Genomic DNA, 14,572 nt, shown 5'->3' with positions numbered 1-14,572 from the left:
CAACAAATGATATTTTTATTCTTTATTAGAAAACAAGTTTGGCCGAGAAAAGAATACAGAACAATTGCCTATAAAACTTGTTTCATTGTTGACTTGCCAACATATACACATATTCCATTAAAAAAAAAAAAAAAAAAAAAAAAAAAAAAAGGCCATAATTACTAGAGATAGTAACAAATTCAGGAGTCCAACTTTTCCCTAATTCTTGAAGCAAGTCTTTGTACAGAATGGTCATCAAAAGAATTGTCAACCTCCTTAATATTTGAGACAAAGTCCATTGCTTCTTTGTACCTTCCTGCTTTGCAATAACCATCTACCACAATCTTGTATGTCAGCTCATTTGGCCTGCAATTGTTCTCAATCATGTACCTAATTACTTCGTCGACCTCCGAAAACATCCCCCTCCCCACATAGCCCGTCACGAACGTGTTGTATGTAAAAATACACGGCCTGATCCCACTTGTCGTCATCTCGGAGAGAACCCTTATGGCCTCTTGCATAAGCCCTTGCTTGCAAAATCCCTTGATGACAATATTATAGGAGATAAGGTCCGGTTTCCCCCCGGATTCTTGTATCCCCTTGAGGATTTCTTCCGCCTTCCAACACGCGCCCCGTCTTGCGTACATGTCCATCAAGCTATTGTAGGTGACAAGATCAGGCTGCAGGCCATTCTCGCCGATCAAGTGCAGCATCTCGTGGGCTCGGTCGTGCAGGTTGTTTCTCGCGAAAATCGATAGCATAGAATTAAACAAGACCAGGTCAGGTTTGTATCCGTTCTTTTGCAAATGCTGAAATGCCCTTTCCATGCCCTTTAGGGATCTACACTTGAAGTTCACAAGAATGAGTGTTCTCAAAAGAACCCAGCTCGGAAAAATATGGTCGCTATAAATCTCCTTTTCAATCTTCTGTATCCCTTTCAGATTCCCTCCCTTTGCATGGCATTGGAGCATCAACGAGTACGATGTCTCATTAGGTTTGAACCCCTTGTTTTTCATGTCTAGGAGAATAGATTCAGCCGCTTTCCAGTCTCCTCGCCGAGCCAGTGCATTGAGAAGCGCGTTGTACGTCGTCACACATGGACTAAACCCCGCTTTGATCATCTCATCGTACATCAGTGTCGCGTCAATTTCTGATCCACACCGTCCATGAGCAGTTATCAAAGTATTGAATGTGTCCCTATCCGGCTCAAAACCAGAGTTCTTCATTTCCCGAAAAACACGGTTCACATACTTGTGCTTGCCCTTGTCACCGCACATGGCGAGCATCGCGTTCCAGGTAATCCGATTAGGGCCACACCCACTTGACTTCATGTCACAGAGTATTTGTATCATCTCCTCCGACCGCAACTTCTTACCTAGCATCCCTAAAATAGCGTTGTACGTACAAACATTAGGGACACAACCCGTCTCCTTCATCTGGTTGAACAGCCTCAAAGCCTTGTCCTCTTTTCCCGCCTTTCCATACGCGTTTATAACAGTAGTGTACGTAACAGCATTTGGTTTCACGCCCTTTTGTGCCATTGTGTCTATCACAGCAGCGCCTTCCTCATAAAACCCTGCCCTCACATAAGCGGCCACAAGCTCATTGTAGGTAACCGAGTCAGCAGGGCAATTGTTATCCTCCATTTCTTTCAAGATACTCAAGGCCTCAGAAAATATCCCCGCCTTCCCAAAAACTTGTAACAACGAGTTATAAGTAACCGTTCCCGGGACATAACCCCGCAACTTCAGCCCGGCAAAGAACTCCTTCGCCTCACTCAACAAGCCCTCTCTCCCACAAGCAGATATCACAGTACTACAAGTGAACTCATCAAACTCAAGCCCCATACCCCGTATCTCATCCAAAAGCTCGACAATCTTCCCCCACGACCGCCCCATCTTCCCGTAAACATCAAGCATCACATTGTACGTAACCAAAGTCGGTGACAAGCCACTCTCCTTCATCCTCTCGAAAATGGCAATGGCCCGCCCATACTTGCCGGTACGCGAGTAGGCGTGGATTATAGTGGTGTAAGCTCGAACATCGAGCGAAAATTCCTCCACAGGAATTTCATCAAACAGCTTACAGGCAATAGTATGTTGAGACTCTCTACCTAAAATCCTAACCATAAGTTCAATAACTTGACTATTAAGCTTCACATAATCAGGACACAAATTCACCAAAACCCACTCAAACAACAAAAGAGACTTTTCCCAGTTGCCAGAAAGGTCCAAAGCCTTCAACAAACTAATCAAATCAATCTCAACCAAATCATTCCTCACAGAGTCAAAAAACCCATTTAAATCATGCAAAGATAAGTCTATAATGGAGTTGAAGATCATCTTACCCTTTGTTGTCAAGAATTCAAGAAGCCCGTCATCGGATTGGAAGTGGGGGACGAAAATGGAGGTGGGTTTGAGGGAAATTTGGAGAGAAGAGTAATGGGGTTTTGGGAGATTGGACGAGAGATGGTGAAGAAGAGAGTCAATGGGGAAAGAGGAGGAAGGAGGAGGAGGAAGAGGGGTGGTGGGGTTGAGCTGCCATGGAGGATTTGTGGGTTTTGTGTTTGAGGAGCTACCATGGACCGGGTACACTGGGCGAGATGGGAAAAGGGTTCCATCCATTGAAGAAGAAGAAGAAGGTGTTTTTGTTGGTTGTTCTTGTTGTTATGAGTTCAAAGAAGAAGAAGAAGGCATTTTTTGGTGGGAAATGGGATTTTTTGGTTATGTGATGAAGAAGGAGAAGATTGAATGGTGTTTGTTTATTTTGGTGAAGCTTGGGTTGGAAATGGATAGAACAAGGATTTTTGGACTTTCTTACAAACAGAGGTCTCAGTTCAACATGATACGGTGGCAAAGTATTTTTTTTTCTGTTTTCTTTTTTTTTTTTTTTTTATCTGAGACGGGAAATAAATATGATACTTTAATTGTTTTTTAAAAAACAAGTACGTTTGTGGTTATCACTTTTCTAGAAAAAAAAAAAAAAAAAAAAAATTATTTTAATATCATGGATTATAGTAAAACATGTTCTCAGTCTTGTCTTTTTAATAATATTAAAACGGTATTTTGATATTTTCAGAAACATCTTTTTAGTACTCTTAGGTTAATTTTTTTAAATATAAAATGATCTTAGGCAAGGTCTTTAATTCGGCTATTACTGTTTGCCGGACTGAAACGGCAGATGTATAATTCTGTTGTTTTCGTGTATATTTATATGTAAGGTATGTATATTTACATATAAAGATGTATATGTTAAGTTATAAGAAATGACAATGTATATTAATCCTCGAAACATATATTTTTTATAGCAATTAAGTGAACATATAACATAAAAATATGTATATTTACTGATTTGTTATATTTCATGTTAATGAACGTAAGCAACAATGTATATAGCGAAATATGCTTTTAGTATCTTGTGTTCTTGATAATATTAAAATGATACCTCAATGTTTTTAAAAACATATTCTTGGTACTCTGAAGTTGATTTTTAAGATGTAAAATGACCTTAGTACTCTTTTACTTAATCAAAATCTAATAAATCTAGAAAAAAATCACGAACTCTTTATTTTATTATTTTTCTTTAAATATTTTAATGTCTTAAAATATTTTCATTTTTTTAAGAAACTAGTAAAAGTAGGCACGTGCAATTGCATGAATTTAACTGTTATATTTATTGTCTATTACAAAAATAATTTTATGATGTAAACAAATAAGTTCTAACTAATCGTCATACTCTATTATATTTCTTAACATTTAGACCGCACAGCTTATTTTGATGGGTGAGTTTTGTAGATTCGGAAGCCATGTTCAGAACGTAATTCAAATATTATTTAATTTGACCACTTTTTTGAAGCTCTAAGTAAGAGAAAACAGTAGATAACAAATAAGTAAAAAGTACAAAAAGTGAAGAACATAGAAGGAAACACAAATTAAAACATTTTTTCTTAAGACTTAAGTAAGAGAAAACAATAGATAACAAGTAGATTAAAAATACAAAAATTAATAAGGGCATAAATAGATAACAAGTAGATTAAAAATACAAAAATTGATAAGGGCATAAATAGAAACACAAAACTAGTACATAACATGTAAATAAAAAGTACACAAGGTAAATAACATAAATGGAAACACAAATTAAACCCTTTTTTTTTTCTTAAGCCCTAAGTAAGAGAAAATAGTAGATAACAAATAAGTAAAAATATATGAAAGGTGAAGGACATAAATGGAAACACAAATTAAACCGGGTTTTTCTTAAGCCTTAAGTACGAGAAATAGTAGATATTAAGTAAGTAAAAAGTACAAAAAATGAAGGGCATAAAGAGAAACACAAATTAAACCGTTTTTTAAGCCATAAATAAGAGAAAATAATAGATAACAAATAAGTAAAAAATATAAATAGTTAAGGGTACTATAAAGAGATAAAAATTAGTTGACACGTGCTTGCTTCATCACATTTATTATATATACTAGATATTGATTTTTATTTAACTGATAAGAAAAGTAATTTAGACATTACATGTCCTAAAAATTAGTTTTAAAGTATCAAAAAGATATTTTTAAAAAGATTAAAACACTGTTTTAATATTATTAAAAATACAAAATACTAAGAGCATATTTCGATATAATATAAAATACTAAAATTTACATTTTTATTTATGTTTTCCATTCTAAAATTAATACATGATTTTTAAGAATTAATGCAACAAGCGACACCATTTTTTGATGAATATTCTATTTTTTATGATTTTTTTATTTTTCGTCTTTAAAAAATATAATAAAATAAAAACGACGTCAAAAAATAATGAAATTTTGCAGACACAATCCTTACATTTTTCTAGACATGTCAGAAAAAAATTGCCTCCAAAATGACAAAAAAAAAAGTAAAACCTGTCAAAAAGCCCCCGGATTGCGTAGTGGGGCGCCCAAGGACCAGCTCAGGGGCCGGGATGGGTAAAAAATTTACAGTTTTATTTAGTTTTTACATTCTAAAATTAATATATGATTTTTAGCAATTAATGCAATAAGCGCCACCATTTTTTTGATGAATATTTTATTTTTTATGATTTTCTTTATTTTTCATGTTTAAAAATAAAATAAAATAAAAACGATGTTAAAAAATAATAAATTTTTACATACACAATCCTTACATTTTTCACCTACTGTAAAACTATAAAAGCTGTTGTTTTTACTAAGCTCTTTCTCCCTTCATAAACGATTAAGCCTCACACTTTTTTTTTGGCTAATCAAGCCTCTCTTTATTTTGTCCAGAGAAAGAGTTTTTTTTTTTTTTAATTGGGTTTCACATTTGTTTAGTCTCTGGTCAGAAAAATGAGAGACGTCGGATTAAAATAGACAGTCAGAAATTAATGGAGGAGGAGTAAAAGGTGGCCTTAGTCACTTTATGATAAGCATGCGGTGTCCAGGTGTTAGTGAGGTGGGGAGTGATGCACAGATGCAGTGGGTGTCAGGAAAATTGTTGACAAATGTTGAAGGCTCAAGGAGTGTGTCAATATGTGAAATATGATATATAATTTCAGAAGGGTAGAGTTGTAAATGTGATTTACTGGCTGACTCATCCGATACTTTTCTAGGTGCCGGATTAAAGACCATTCCATGATCTTAATACCCTTTTATTTAATTAATCAAACTAAAAGATCAAAGAAAAAAATCATGAACTTTTTTATTTTGTTATTTTTTAAAATATTTTAAAATATTTTTAGATTTTTTTAAAATATTGATTTCTATTTAATTGATAAAAAGAGTAGTTTGGACATTACATATTTTAAAAATTAATTTTAGGGTATCCATAATATGTTTTTAAAAACATGAATGTACCATTTTAAAATTATAAAAAAACGCATGATATCAAAAGCATGTTTCGTTATAATATAGGATATCAAACTGATTTTATTTCAAAAAAAATGCGTTTGTTGTTTGATTTAATAATTTTATCACTCTTTTGAACGACGCTTAATTTACCCCACCTAAGAGGAATTATTTCATAATTAATTTAGTAAGTAAACAAACAAACAAACAAAAAACTTAAAGAAACAAAGAAATAGAGATGCCAAAATCAACCTAAAACTAGTCTACACAATATCCAAATAATAAAATGATAGGATTTTTTTTTTTTAATTTGGAAAAATGATGGGATGGAATGTGTAGGTTAGGAGGATTAGGCCTTTCTGAAAATTGATGTCACTCTTCGAGTTTGGAATTGGGAATATTATGGATTGATGGGTATAAAAACAAGTTTTATTAGCTATTTGATTACCTTGTACACACATTAAAAATATTGCACCATACGAGATCAAAATACTCTCATTTATTGTAGATTAGACCGGAAATATGTAATAATTAAGTGGCAAAAATAAATAAAAAAATAAAAAAAATTTGTTCTGCCAGGAGGGCAATCTCTCTAGTGACTACCTTAAAGGCGTACATCGATGTTTAGAAGTATGCCAATTTTTGGGCCTGTTTGATTCGAGTTAAGTTTTGATTTTGTGTGAGAGTTTTTTACTGTAGTAAAAAAGTTAGATGTGACTATTTCTGAGAGCTTTTTACTGTAGCAAAACTCGAATTTTAAACTCAAATCGACAAAATGAACGGGGCCGAGAAACATCATTATTATTGATCAATCATAGACAATTATTACAATAAACAATTTAATCCTAGATAAAAGTTTAAAGCAGTTGACTGTGGAGTTGGTACATTTTTTTTTTCTTTTAACCTAAATTTGACCGTGGAGCTCATTCGATTTTTTGATCCTAAACTTTGATGACGGATTAATTCTTTTCCTCACTATTTTGAATTTTTGATAACTAATTTTATAAAAATTAAAATAAAAAAAAAGTGGACCCCTCACATGCTGTGCTGTTTTGTTAGTCTGACGACTTCCTTACCCTCAACACAATTAACAATTGGTGACCCAAGTGCAAGACTTTATAAGTTGGGGACAGATATGAATATTTTCATAAACTCAGGCCCGTTTACTATATTGATTTAAGTTTTACTACAGTAAAAAACTCTCAAAAATAATCACATTTAATTTTTTTACTACAGTAAAATTTTTTTACGTAAAATCACATCTCAATTTAAATTAAAAACTCGAATCAGCGAACTAAAGAGGACCTCAAAGTGTTCAAAATTTCAATTTTGTTTCTCAATCTATTTTTCTTTTAAAAATACTAAATAGTAAAAATTCCAAGGCATTTGAATAGTAGACACCGTTAGCATCACTTCTTGTTGACTTTTAAGCATGGTGATCGTTCCACAACCACTATCAATGTTGAAAGTTAAGGCAATGTTGGTAAAAGGGTGCGAAAATATAAAGGAATATATATATATATATATATATATATATATATAATTTAGGTGACGAAAATGGGAACGACCTTTTTCTTATGTTAGTATGAATTCCACCCTAAAACTTCCATAACGGGAGAGATTAGAATCGGGCTCTTGGATGGATTTGAAATCCATTATCCAACCGTTCCCTCATCTTTTCTCTCCTAAACATCTTCTCTTGCTATGTTTGGTAGGAAGAAAAAAAAATAGTATAGAAAAAAAATATGAAAGTGATAAAAAATAGTAATAATGAAAAGAAAATTGATTTTCTTTTATGTTATTTAGTATGAGAAGATAGAAAGAAAATGAGCTTACTTTCATTTGTTTGGTATTAGAAGTTAAATTAAGAAGAAAGAAAAAATCTTACTCGTAAATTACTTTTATACCCTTAAATTTTTTACTTTGATGTTGATGGAGAAAAGGGTAATTTAATAACGTTGCTCACTTTAATGAGTTGTCCCCATTTTTCATCCCATTTTCTGCCCACTTATGGAAAGAAATAAAAATAATGGGACCCATATGTATTATTTTTCACTCTATTTTCTCTTCCTTTCTCTTTTCTCTCCTACCAAACAACCTACATTTTCATTTTTTCTCTCAAAATCCCTCCATTTTTTTCCTTCCTTCTACTTTTCTTTCCTACCAAACATACTCTTAATCCTCCCATCAAACAAACTCTTAAAAACAAGGCTTTTTTTTTTTTTTTTCATAAAACTCTCCTTAACTTTTGGCAATTGGCAATTTAATTCTTAAAACTTTATTTTTTTCTTTTGACAATCGGCTTCTTAACGTTTAAAATTCTTTGCAATTGAAAACGGCAAATGACTTTTATTGAAGAAACAAACCCTTTTTCAGAAAAAACAAAAAAACAAATTAGAAACCCAGGTCTGGATTCCTTCAACAATCCGGGTTCTCTCTCTCTCTGATGAACATATATGCATTTCTTCAAGTTGCAAACAAGAACACACCTAGATTTATCAATTTCAGAAAAAAAAAAAAAAAAAATTCGAAACAAATCCAAGGATAACCCAAAACAGTGAAAAAAAAGAAAGCCGTGTCTTTTTCTTTTGAGTTTAAGTTAAAAAGAAAGTCGTGTCTTTTTCTTTTTGAGTTTAAGTACTCAAAAGTTAAGAAGAATATCGTGTCTTTTTTTATGAGTTTTAACGGTTTTTATGATCAGAGAACTTAATAAGACCCCCATTCGAATTTAAAATGTGAAGAAACGATCGAAACTAGAGAGGAGAGATAATCTGAAGAGATCGGGAGGGAAATTTAAGAGAGGGAAAGAAGATAGAGAGAGAAATGGACAGGGTTTTAAGAACGGCGTAATCCGAAGAGTGAGGTTTCAAATCGGAGAAAGGAGAGAGAGAGAGAAGGGGGAGGAGAGAGAGCATTCGGGAGTTTGAGGATTTTTGAACAAGAAACCCTCTGTAAAACCCAGATTCATCAATCCTCAACCAGTGCTTTCAATCACAAACACTGGGATTGAAATTTTCAGACCCAATCAAAGCAATAAACCACCTTACGTTTCTCAATCAACCCCATATCCCACCACAAAAACCCACCATGCCGCCGCGGCACCGGATCTCCGAGGGAGAGAGAGATCGACACCCTCGCATCTGCTGGTTCCCTCGTCGTCAGAGTGGAGGGTGAGATGGGGGCGCAAACATGTGAAGAACAAGGGTGGGGCTGCTGGGTTCTTTCATTTCTTTTTCTTTTTATTTTTTGAATTATCAATTTGGCTGAATGAAAACCCATTACCCTCATTAATGGGTCACGTGGGGCGCACATGACGATTTTGCTTGAAAAATTAACGGCGTGTTTAATTAGACCTCAATTGTAAAGAATTCAAACGTTAAAAAAAAAAAAATACGAACTTAGTGAAACGTTTAATTTATGAATTCTGAATCATGATTTTAAATTATTCTCATTTTACGTGTATTTTTTGTGAGAGAAAAATACTGAAGAGAACCATAAATCATAATTCAAAAAACGAATATAAAAAACAAACATCCCATAAAAAATTATTAATCGCAAAAAGTTAGAGATATCCCATGAAAAAAACCTAATAACAAAGTTTTTAAATAAATAAAAAAAAAGAAGAAGAAGACACCACCACCAAAGGCAAAATTCAAAGGCTAGATTTTAGTTTTCCTTTGAAAGAACTTCTTTGGCTTAGATTTTTCTTGCCAAAATAATTAAAAAGAGAGAATAAAAAAAAAAAGGAGCACTTTGCACCTATTCCTTCTGGAAAGCTAGTAGCAAAACTTTAACACCCATGCAAAAAGAGAAAAAAGAAATGAAGATTTCCTCTTACTCCTCTTATGGGCTGACTAGTAGCTTCTATACCAAAAATCTATGCGATTTTATGCAATCCGATGTTTAGATCCGAAGATATGGAAACAAGAAGCGGGACCGACTCGAGCCACACAGCTTTGAAAACCCGCTTCTGATGAGCCCTGATGGATTGAGAAGGCTTCTTCACATTGTACCTGATATCAAATATGTGAATCATGGGGTCTGCAGAACCAGATGTAACGTATAACCCATCAGGAGACCACGACTGGTTTATCAGAGCCGACTGCAATTCGCTGCTCTCTTGCTTCCACCCGAAGGCATGGATTTCTGTTTGCCTTAGCCTTATGTCGAACAACCGAAGTTGCCTCTCAAGAGTCCTGTGTATGCCACGTGTTAATGACGATCGTTATTAAACCAAAATGGAAGCTAGTACATGCTGTCAGCGCCGCTGTTTACTAAGGGCATATTAAATTGCAAGTAATACTATAGATGACAGGGAAAACGTTGTAGAAGAGAATGTTGATCCTATTCCTGACAATTGTTTGGTTGAGTGGAGAGGGAAAACAAGGAAGAGAATTTGTTACTGATTAATTTAAGTAGTCATCTTCTTTCTAAGTTGACTTGCAAAGATATGTAAAAAACAAATGACCCTCATTTTAAACGCATATGGGATTATTTTGTGGTAGCTCAAATAGCAAATATATTGATGACAATTCTGGATTCAAGAATCAAGAGTTGTTTACTCACCCGGCGTGAACCATGAAAAGATTGAAGTCGCGTGGATTTGGCAAAACACTCATGCATTTGCTGTCAATTTGATGCTTGAAGTCTGCTCTTCCTACATGAGCATCGAATCCAATAATTCTCTTGTCCGCCCCAACGGATAGTACAATCTGCTTTTGTTCCATCCCAGCAACGCCCATGACAGCGGAAGAATGAAAGTTCCTGTGCAACGCCTTTGGTTTCCACACATTGTCATCTTTCTCATCCCAAAGTATAACGGCATGATCACAGCCACCGGTGACAAAACAAGCATTTTCCCAGGGCATGAAATTTATACCGTTAATAATACCCTTCACATGAGGCTTATCTTCCAAGAAAGTAACCCTAGCCCTCTATCGATATGAATACAAAATAGAATAAGAGTTTTTCTTATTAACAATAATTATTCAGGGGAAAAAAAAAAAAAACATGGCGTTAAGAAGGATGTTTCCACATTTTAGTACTTTAGATCAATTTACATGTCTAGCATTAGCAATTCTGTTTTACTAAAATGACTTGAGCAAAAAAAAAAAAAAAAAAAAAGAAGGGCACAAGTTTCGCCTTACCCCTTGTGTTCTATTCAGATCTAGAATGGATATCTGAGAATCCCCACCATCAGCACTATATATAGAAAATAGAGAGTTCCCCTCTGGGTGCCAGGCTATATCTTCCGGCCATCTCCTTTGTTTTTGGGATGAGCAATCGGTGGTACTAAGTAGGGATGCACCTGAACTGCACTCCAATAAAGTACAAACAGGAAAAGCAATTACTGAAAAGCACAAAACGCCTATGACCAGCAAGAAAGATTTCAAACATAGTAGAACTTTGACCTTTCTACAGAGAGTGATGGGATATATTTCAAGAAAGATGACCAGTTCACAGACCTAATCAACTTTCTACATTAATTTTTCAACAAGGCTGCTCCAAAAGGCATATCCTAGCGCTCCTCTACATCATTCAGTGCTAACAAGGAAACCAAATCTGGATCTAGGTACACAATACTTAACAATTCTTTGATCGTCTACTAGCAACAACAACAACAACAACAACAACAACAACAACAACAAAAAAGAGAAGAAGAACAATTCCTTGATTGTCAAGAAGTAAATTTATCAGCCAACAATGTAATGCCTGAATGCAATTCTTACATGCTAGTTGTAAGTCCATTTGTACTGCCTTTTTATCTTATTTAGCTCGACTTTGGTCCGGTTGAGGGGAAAAAAAGAAAAAGGTAAAAGGTAAAAGTAAATGTTGTAAGAAAAGAAAGGTCTAACAAGTTTGACATTTTACCCCCTGGAATGAACTTGCCACAAATTGACCACTCCATCCAAAGCACTGCAAACATTCAAAACATGACCACAAATTAGATTCCTGAATTCATAATGTACTTGAAAAAGAAAATTTAAGTATTTAAAGACAGAATAGCCATAGTTAATGTGTAATTGGTAACATGATACGGTGTTGAATGAGTATCAAACAAAAAGAGACACGCACAAAGCTTGAGGTAAACTCCTTAACTGCATAGCGCTAGATGTATCTCTTATGTCCAGAGAAAACTAAAAACTTATCCTTCACAAGTGTACTTTTCATCATTCTTTCACTCGAAATAATTACTCTCCTTAACCAGATAGCAATAGATGTACATGTCATGAACAATGGCTTAGATTTAAGCAAGCATGTTCCACTTCTATTGCAAAGTATATTAAAGTCTTGCCTTTGAGAGACATATTTGAAAACAACATTAGCCAAAACATATTAATGGTTTTTAAATTCTAGCTCTAAATAACCGCGATCCTTCTAAAGCTAGTTTGCAAAAAGCCAGTGCAAAAGATGCACTTGTAATAGTATAAACTTATAATAGCAAAGTAAAACCCATACATCTATCAGCATAACCTTATTTTGAAAAAAACAAAAACAAAAACAAAAAAAACAAAAAAACAAAAAAAAAGACTGGAAGAGGGTCCATAAGATTCAATGTAGCAACATAATTTAATCGAAAGGTTCCACATAATTTATGATTACCTTGTCACGAAAAGCTGATCGTTGACTGGACATAAAGCAAGAGCTCTCAATTTCCTCTTGTGCTGACTCGAGATATGATTGCTTGTGTCACACCGAATAATGCATGGTTTAGAGCTATTACACACGAGTGGAATTAACTCTTTATGTTCTTTGTGTTCTGGCAAATAAAAGAATCGTGAAAAAAAGACCAAAAATGCACATGAAAGTAAATATAGCTCAATACAAGAGAGAAAGTTATGCACATAGTATCTCAAGAGGTTCACATTTGATAAACTAAAGAATAGTACAATGAGGCCAATGAAAATGTGAGTCCTTACCTAGTTTTCGTTTAGTTCCTTTCTCTTTATTTTGAACAATTTCACAGTCAGAAGAAATCCTAAGAGTTTTATCCCCCTTTTCTTTCGCATGGCTGTTAGAGTGATTGGAAACCGATGAGCTGACTTGCGCGGTGGCAGTGGAACTACGTGAAGTAACTAAAGAATAGTACAATGAGGCCAATGAAAATGTGAGTCCTTACCTAGTTTTCGTTTAGTTCCTTTCTCTTTATTTTGAACAATTTCACAGTCAGAAGAAATCCTAAGAGTTTTATCCCCCTTTTCTTTCGCATGGCTGTTAGAGTGATTGGAAACCGATGAGCTGACTTGCGCGGTGGCAGTGGAACTACGTGAAGTTTTAGCGGCTGCTGGTATTACAGGTTGAAAAACAGCAGGAATCAAAAGTTCTGGTTTAGATTGAAGTTGTTTTCGAGAAGGACCATCATTAACATGGACTGGACTCGCTGGCTCCACCTTGACACGTTTAGTTCCATTATCCAGTTCTGCTTTAGATTGAGATTGTTTGCAAGAGACAGGACTAATTGACCTTCTCTCCACCTTGACACTTTTGGTTTCATTAGCTTGGTTCTTTGTAGATGACGCTGCGCCTCGAAGACGAGCCAACTTGAACTGTGAATCTTGCAACCTTTTCACAGCTTCCTCAAGCTGTAAGGGTTTAGAGTTGGTTACTATTAGTCACTAATTTCCTTAAGAAACTAAGGCCTGGATTATGACAAATAAGCAGATACAGGGGTAAAATCCAAAACCATAAAAGATTAGAAATACATTTTTCATCCTGAAAATATATTTGACAAAAGCAAGCCCATATTCATGTGTTAAAGCAAAACAATCAGACTAATAATTATCGGTTAACAGCCATTTAAGCAAAAGAATCAAACTTTCCAGAGGACTGTAATTCCTAGGAAATCCAAAAAGAAGCAAACTTTTTCTCCATAAATACATAAAAAAATATTTCCCAAAGAAACTATTCAATACATATACACACGAAGATTGTATAAACGATTAGCCATTGAAGCACAACTCCACAAGCAACAAAGGCCTTTCAAAACACAGGATTAGCTACCATTTCTAAAGAAGAAAACTTTTCTTGCTATAACTACATTATCATTGATATACGTATATACATATATATACATGCTAGTATTGTAAGCTTTTTTTGGCCTAAACCCTCGGCAACAAACACCGTATACCTATACATATATACGAATACGTATACGTGTATAGAAGAAGATGCGAGAGAAGTGACCTGAGATTCGTAATACGAAAGGCGGTGGCGGAGATGTTGAACTTCGCGGGTGCGATGCTCGATGAGTGCGACCAACGCCTCCTCCTGCTCTTGCCGATTGTCTCCATAGCTGTTGTCCTCCGCCATTGATGATCTGATTCTTGCTTTCTTACTTTTTCTCCATTTTTATCATCATCATCTCCTTCTTCTTCTTCTTCTTCTTCTTGTGGTTGTTGGTGTTCTGTAATTTCTCTCCCTGGAAAATCCCAATTTCAATTTCTCCTTTCAAAAACGCTCTTTTATAGTGGGAACGCAAACGTTGCGCCTCATAGGTGATTATTACACCTTTTTTTCCCCTCTTCTACGAAAATTAAATAGAGAATGAAAAAAATAAAAAAATAAAAGCGTAATTGGCGTTGTTTACTGGGTTAAACTCAATTTTGGTACTTCGGTTCATGATTTTTAAAACGTTGATAACGAGTTTTTAAGAAACCTTCAGTTCATAAATTTAGAATTATAATTTAAAATTATTTTTAATCTATTTATATTTTTTATAAAAAAAAATATTATAATAAATTATGAATTATAGTATAAATTCTCAT

General features: G+C 34.4%; 2 protein-coding genes across 2 annotated transcripts; both read right to left on the bottom strand.

Moving 5' to 3' along the window:
* Window positions 1–145: 145 nt before the first annotated feature.
* LOC21387485 (pentatricopeptide repeat-containing protein At2g18940, chloroplastic) lies at window positions 146–2,780 on the bottom strand. Its single transcript, XM_010107297.2, has one exon. The coding sequence runs from the start codon at window positions 2,601–2,603 to the stop codon at window positions 180–182; it is 2,424 nt and encodes an 807-aa protein (XP_010105599.1). The 5' UTR covers window positions 2,604–2,780; the 3' UTR covers window positions 146–179.
* Window positions 2,781–9,347: 6,567 nt separating this feature from the next.
* Window positions 9,348–14,320, bottom strand: LOC21387484. Its single transcript, XM_024171684.1, has 7 exons — window positions 13,992–14,320; window positions 12,928–13,390; window positions 12,411–12,567; window positions 11,679–11,723; window positions 10,955–11,120; window positions 10,374–10,741; window positions 9,348–10,003 (listed from the first exon to the last, which is right to left on the bottom strand). The coding sequence occupies exons 1-7, from the start codon at window positions 14,115–14,117 to the stop codon at window positions 9,685–9,687; spliced, it is 1,644 nt and encodes a 547-aa protein (XP_024027452.1). The 5' UTR covers window positions 14,118–14,320; the 3' UTR covers window positions 9,348–9,684.
* Between the last annotated feature and the right edge of the window lie 252 nt (window positions 14,321–14,572).

Source organism: Morus notabilis, unplaced genomic scaffold (assembly GCF_000414095.1).
Source record: "Morus notabilis unplaced genomic scaffold, ASM41409v2 Scaffold2518, whole genome shotgun sequence".
In the NCBI taxonomy this organism is placed as follows: domain Eukaryota; kingdom Viridiplantae; phylum Streptophyta; class Magnoliopsida; order Rosales; family Moraceae; genus Morus; species Morus notabilis.
This window is presented reverse-complemented; position numbering and strand designations above follow the sequence as displayed.

Bases quoted from the DNA above. Each gene is read 5' to 3' on its own strand.
- LOC21387484 (XM_024171684.1), bottom strand. From the start codon at position 14,117: ATGGCGGAGGACAACAGCTATGGAGACAATCGGCAAGAGCAGGAGGAG. The intron at 11,724-12,410 runs GTAATCATAAAT...GAATGTTTGCAG, and splicing joins GATCAGCTTTTCGTGACAAG to TGCTTTGGATGGAGTGGTCA. The intron at 11,121-11,678 runs GTAAAATGTCAA...ATTGGAGTGCAG, and splicing joins TGGCAAGTTCATTCCAGGGG to TTCAGGTGCATCCCTACTTA.
- LOC21387485 (XM_010107297.2), bottom strand. From the start codon at position 2,603: ATGGATGGAACCCTTTTCCCATCTCGCCCAGTGTACCCGGTCCATGGT.